Genomic DNA, 6,035 nt, shown 5'->3' with positions numbered 1-6,035 from the left:
CCATCCTAGGCCCCGCCCACCACTCTGGTCCCCGCTCAGGCCGCACGTTTCACCAAGAGACCGTAATTTTTTATTTTAAAATGAATTTTGAAAAGATGCTTGGAGTAGTGTCTGATATTTCGTAAGGGCTCCAAAAGTGCTGGTTATTATTATCCTCACGGGTTGTATGCCACAGTAAGATAGATAGATAAATAAATAAATAAAATGAATTTGGGGTGCATAAAAAAAGGTTAAGTGGAAATTACTGCAAACGTAATGTGCAGTGTGATAACATTAATATATGTTTTTAAAGCACTAAACAATACCATATAGTGTTTATGGAAACATACTATGTGGAAAAAGTACAAAAACATATTTAGGATAATACATACGAACTTCAGCATGGCGATTACCTTTGGGGAGGGAAGAAGATGGGTGAGATTAAAAGCAGAACTGTGCCTGTATCTGTAACATTTGATTTCGTTGAAAGGGTGACGGGGAGAGACCAAATCTTCCATTTAAATAACGATATACTTTTGTACTCAGACTTTCCAATTGTAGACCTATTTTTAAATAAAATTAGCTTTATTAAGTTGTACAAAAAATAGTGATCCAGTTTTCCATAGTGAACTCTTGGAAATTAAACACCCACAGGAATTTAAATTTCCCTTTAATTCTTAACAATTTATAGAGAAAATGGGACAAGTTATATCTTGATAAAGTTGTTTAAAAAAACAACTGAGGGCTCTGGCCTGATAACTCAGAACATTGATCCAATACACCAACGTTGTGGGTTCAATCCCTGACCAGAGCACATGTAAGAATCAACTGATGAATGAATACATAAGTGGAACAACAAATCAATGTTTCTCCTTCTCTCTCTCTCTCTCTCTCTCTCTCTCTCTCTCTCCCCTTCCTTTCTTTCTCTCTAAATCAATACATTATTTAAAGATTTAAGGAAAAAAACACAACTGGGGACAGGCTCTTTCCAGCAGGCACCAAGCCATCTCTCAGGACAACTGGCATAAGTGCCACAAGACTGGGCACAAGAGAAATCCCTACCACAAGAAGCAAAAATATGAGCTGGGACATCCTGCTGCCAACACTAAGATCCCCCCCCCCCACATACATTCAGTCTGTGTGTGGGGGAGGCAACAAGAAGTACCATGCCTTGAAGCTGGGCATGGGCAACTTCTCCTGGGTCTCAGAGTGCTGTGGGCACAAAACAAGGATTATTGATGTTGTCTACAATGCACCCAACAACAAAATGGTCTGTACCAAGACTCCTGTAAAACACTGCATCATGCTCATTGACAGCACACCCTACTGACAGTAGTACCAGTCCCACAATGCACTGCCCCCTGGGCTGCAAGAGGGGGGCCAAGCTGACTTGTGAGGAGGAAGAGATTTTAAACAAACAAACAAACAAACAAATCAAAAGTCAAGCCCTAGCCAGTTTGGCTCAGGCCCTGGCCCGGGCTCCTGTGGGAGGCAACCAATTGATGTGTTTCTCTCACATGGATGTTTCTCTTTGTCTTCCCCTCTCTCTTCTACTCTCCCTAAAAATCAATGGACAAATATCTTGGGTGAGGATTAACAACAACAAAAATAAGTCAGAAGAAATATGATGATGAAGGGAAAAGAATGCCAAAATCAGTAGCCTTCTAGAAGAGCAGTTCCAGCAGGGCAAGCTTCTTCTTTTTTTTAATATTTATTTTTATTGATTTCAGAAAGGAAGGGAGAGGGGGAGAGAGATAGAAACATCAATGATGAGAGAGAATCATTGATCGGCTGCCTCCTGCATGCCTCCTACCAGGGATAAAGCCTGCAACCCAAGCATTGGGAATTGAACCTGGTTCATAGGTTGACGTTCAACCACGAGCCACGCCCAGCCAGGCAGGGCAGATTTCTTGCACGCATCGCTTCAAAACCAGACCAACGAGGCTGAGCAGATGGTTATGTGTTCAAGGGCAAGGAGCTGGAGTTCTAGCTGAAGAAAATCAAGGCCTAAGAATGCAAAAAAATCCTCTTCTCTCCTATCTTAGCTCCTGTATTAAAGGTGCTTACTCCAAAAAACTAGGGACAGGATGTAATCTCGAGATTTTTTTAGAAAGCAAATAAGTTCTGGGAATTTGTTATTAAAGTAGTATGAAGTCTTTTGTGTGTGTGATATCATAAAGATCCCAGGACCAATGGTATGTATGTGTTATTGGTGGTGGTAGATTTGAAAAAATATGACATGTTAACATCTGATAAGTGGAAATTATTGCAAATGGTTATGTGCAATGTAACAACATTTGTGTATTTTTTTTTAATCCTTATCTGAGGAGTGAGGATATTTTTTCCACTGATTTTTTTCTTTTTTTTTTTAGAGAGAGTAGAAGACAGGGGGGAGGGAGAAGGGAAAAAACAGAGAGAGAAATACCGATGTGACAGAGACACATCGATTGGTTGCCTCCCACATGCCCCTTGCTGGGATGGGGGGGTTGAGGGGGGGGAGAGCAGGGATCAGACCTGCAACACAGGTATATGACCTTATGCCCATGATCAGGAATTGAGAGCTCAGTACACAGGCCAAGTCTCTAACCACTGAACATGCCAGCCAGGGCTATGTATGTTTTAAAAGTACTAAACAATACCACATTGTTAAATTGGAACGGTGGAGTCTTGAGCATCAATTTTATTATATTCTGTGAGTTTGGAATATTTCATAATTTACATTTTAAAATTAAAATTTAAACAAGCAAAACGGGCAGGAGAGATTTAATAAAAATAGCTAATGTTGCCGAACCGGTTAGAGTGTCAGCCTGCGGACTCAAGGGTCCCAGGTTCGATTCCGGTCAAGGGCATGTACCTTGGTTGCAGGCACATCCCTACTGGGGGCTGTGCAGGAGGCAGCTGATCGATCTCTCTCATCGATGTTTCTAACTCTCTATCCCTCTCCCTTCTTCTCTGTAAAAATTCAATAAAATATATTTTTTAAAAAAATAGCTAATGTTGCCCAGCCGGCATGGCTCAGTGGTTGAATCAGAAGGTCAAGGTTGGATTCAGTTTCCAGGCTCGATCCCCAGTAGGGGGCGTGCAGGAGGCAGCCGATCAATGATTCATCATTGCTGTTTCTATCTCTTCCTCTCTGAAATCAATAAAAAATATATTTTTTAAAAAGCTAATGTTGCCCTAGCCGGCTTGGCTCAGTGGATAAAGCGTCACCCTGTGGACTGAGGGGTCCCGGGTTCGGTTCCGGCCAAGGGCACATGCCTGGGTTGCGGGCTCGATCCCCAGTGGGGGGTGTGCAGGAGGCAGCCGATCAATGATTCTCTCTCATCATTGATGTTTCTATCTCTCTCTCCTTCTCCCTTTCTCTCTGAAATCAATAAAGAAATATATATTTAAAAAAAAAAAGCTAATGTTGACAATTGTTAAAGTTGGGTGATGGGTATATAGGGGCTCGTTACGCTACTTTTTCCTCCTGTTTTATAAGTTTGACATTTTTGTATGTGAAATTTTCCACAATAAAAAGTTTTATTAAAAAGTAAAAATTAAGACTAAAAATTTTCATAATTTGCATGTGCTTAGAAGTTGCCTGTTCTGCACTCTGATCCGAAGATCATGTCATGCAACCCTTCCTTGTTGCCTCAACTAGGTATGTTTATAGCTTTCATTTGCAGTTCTCAGGTGAGTCCTGGACCCCAATCATGTCTCTTAAGATTTGTGGGCAGACAGGAGGGGTAGAAAATGGCAGGGAGAGCTATCTTCCTGGTTCAGAACAGCATTGGACTCATGACAGTAGCAGTGGGGGTGAAAAGGAGGGGACTGGTTCAAGAACTATTTCAGAGGTAGAACTGATAGGACCTGACAAGCTTTTTTGAGGGCAAGAATCGTCCTTCTTTGCTTAACTGGATTTCCCCAATCCAGGGGAGTGCAATTCTAAAGAGATTTCTAGTCATATTCCTTGTTAAAGGGGGTAAAAATTCACACATTGTAATTCTAGCATGATCTAATGAATGAATGATTGACGGATTATCTTTCTTTTTCTTTTTCAGCTTTACTGATTTATTGGTTGCTTCTTTTATGTGTCCTGACCAGGGATTGGACCCACAACCTTGGCTTATCAGGACAACACTCTTACGAACTGAGCTACCTGGCCAGGGCTCTCCTTCCTTTCTGTTCAGAGCAACTAAGCACTTTGACTGTCTCTTTATAGGTAGACTCATCAGTTAAGTGAACCAATCAATACATTTCTTTTTTGTTTTGTTTTGCCTAAGCGGGTTTTCTGACCCTTGCAACCAAGAGTCTGAATAAAGATCACACATACACAAACTTTTGTATACAATTGTTTTTTGTATTCATATATCTCCTCTCTCTCCCCAAACTCTTGAGCTCCAAAGCCTTCAGATGTAGAGTGAGGTCTATCTAAAGTGAATATCCACTCACAATATTCCCTGCTCATTAACCCTTTGTGAGCTCCTACAGCTTGCTGGGACGGATCAGCCTCCCCAACCAAGGTGGTTCTCTAACATCCAGCACTCCCCGGGTCTTTGCACTGACACAGCACATGGTACTTGTCTGTAGTACACAAGGTGTATGTGCCCAGGCCCTGGCGAGCTCCTCTTAGCCTAAGTTTTCAACAGCCAGGAGGTCAGCTTTGATCAGGGAAACCGCTAGGACAGCGGTTCTCAACCTGTGGGTCGCCAACCTGTGGGTCGCGACCCCTTTGGGGGTCAAACGACCCTTTCACAGGAGTCGCCTAAGACCATCGGAAAACACATATATAATTACATATTGTTTTTGTGATTAATCACTATGCTTTAATTATGTTCAATTTGTAACAATGAAAATACATCCTGCATATCAGATATTTACATTACGATTCATAACAGTAGCAACATTACAGTTATGAAGTAGCAACGAAAATAATTTTATGGTTGGGGGTCACCACAACATGAAGAACTGTATTAAAGGGTCGCGGCATTAGGAAGGTTGAGAACCACTGCTCTAGGACTTCATGAAGAAGGAAGATAGATGACATAGAGGGAGGGCTACCCACTGCCTGAATCTAACCCACTACTTTCCAGATCAATTCCATGGAGCTTCACAATTCACATTGTGTAAATAGTACTGCCTCAGAAACTTCAGGACCTGCCCCGGAACACAGCAATGTACTTTAGTGCAATACTAACGTTATGATCATTGAGCAAAGTTTTTAGAGAGCAAGGATTTTTAAATATTCCCTAAGGACAAATTCTGGGGCCTAAAAAAAAAATCGCGATTGTCAGAGGTCATTAACATTAAGCAAAATAACTCATCCAGCCCTAGCTAGTCTGGCTCAGTGGATGGAGCGTTGGCCTGGGGACTGAAGGGTCTCGGGTTAGATTCCAGTCAAGGGCACATGCCCAGGTTGTGGGCTCCGTCCCCAGTGAGGGGCGTGCGAGAGGCGGCCGATCAATGATTCTCTCTCATCATTGATGTTTCTATCTCTCCCTTCCTCTCTGAAATCAATAAAAATATATTTAAAAAAATAACTCATCCAGGCACTGATCGACCTCCAGGGTATTGACACTCCTTTGACAGAAGTTGCCTCACCATGAGTAGAGCTGGCCCTAAATCTGCCCTTGCTGAGTCTCTGGAGGAGGGAGACAGCAGTGGGTCTGTCGCCCAGGTGGGTCTATTCTTGCTGTGTTCGGGATGCAAAGATCTGGCGGAGACGTGAGTACTGCGAAGGGCTGATAAATTCGGGGTAGGAAGGACGGAGTTCTGTGCTTCGCTAGGTGCTCCAGTTCCAGAGAGGGGCGATAGCGGCGGGGGGCCGGTGGTTGGAATGGTACCTTTCGGCCCGGCTTTTAGCGTCGCTGGCTGGGAGAGACAGATCTCGGAGCACTCAACCTGCACTCGGGAAGACCGCTGCCCGGGGGGGCAGGGTGGCGGCGCCAGGTTCCTCCTCCTAGCGCGCGGCGCCCGAGGCTGCTCATCCGGAATAACCGCCCTCTTCTCCCCGGGCTCTGTCCCTCCGCAAGCCGGCTAGGCTGTCGCCGCGGCTGCCTTGCCCGGGATCGCTA

General features: G+C 43.7%; 2 protein-coding genes and 1 pseudogene across 4 annotated transcripts in view; 2 read left to right on the top strand and 1 right to left on the bottom strand.

Annotated features, from left to right (window-relative positions):
- The window catches only part of DDRGK1 (DDRGK domain containing 1), an 11,799-nt gene extending 11,416 nt beyond the window's left edge, over positions 1–383 (bottom strand). Inside the window, exon 1 of the mRNA XM_005874755.2 lies at positions 368–383. Within this exon, the coding sequence (XP_005874817.1) occupies positions 368–383 (16 nt within the window). The remainder of the gene's footprint in view (positions 1–367) is intronic.
- Positions 384–410: 27 nt separating this feature from the next.
- Positions 411–2,331, top strand: LOC106727577 (annotated as a pseudogene).
- Positions 2,332–5,446: 3,115 nt separating this feature from the next.
- ITPA (inosine triphosphatase (nucleoside triphosphate pyrophosphatase)) overlaps positions 5,447–6,035 on the top strand; it is a 13,242-nt gene continuing 12,653 nt past the window's right edge. Inside the window, exon 1 of one of the 3 annotated variants that reach the window (XM_005874701.2) lies at positions 5,447–5,638. In XM_005874701.2, the coding sequence (XP_005874763.1) occupies positions 5,564–5,638 (75 nt within the window). In that variant the 5' untranslated portion in view covers positions 5,447–5,563. Of the gene's footprint in view, positions 5,686–6,035 lie in introns of all 3 variants that reach the window. The other 2 variants (XM_005874699.2, XM_005874700.2) reach the window with 2 other exon arrangements.

Source organism: Myotis brandtii, unplaced genomic scaffold (assembly GCF_000412655.1).
Source record: "Myotis brandtii unplaced genomic scaffold, ASM41265v1 scaffold45, whole genome shotgun sequence".
NCBI lineage: Eukaryota > Metazoa > Chordata > Mammalia > Chiroptera > Vespertilionidae > Myotis > Myotis brandtii.
This window is presented reverse-complemented; position numbering and strand designations above follow the sequence as displayed.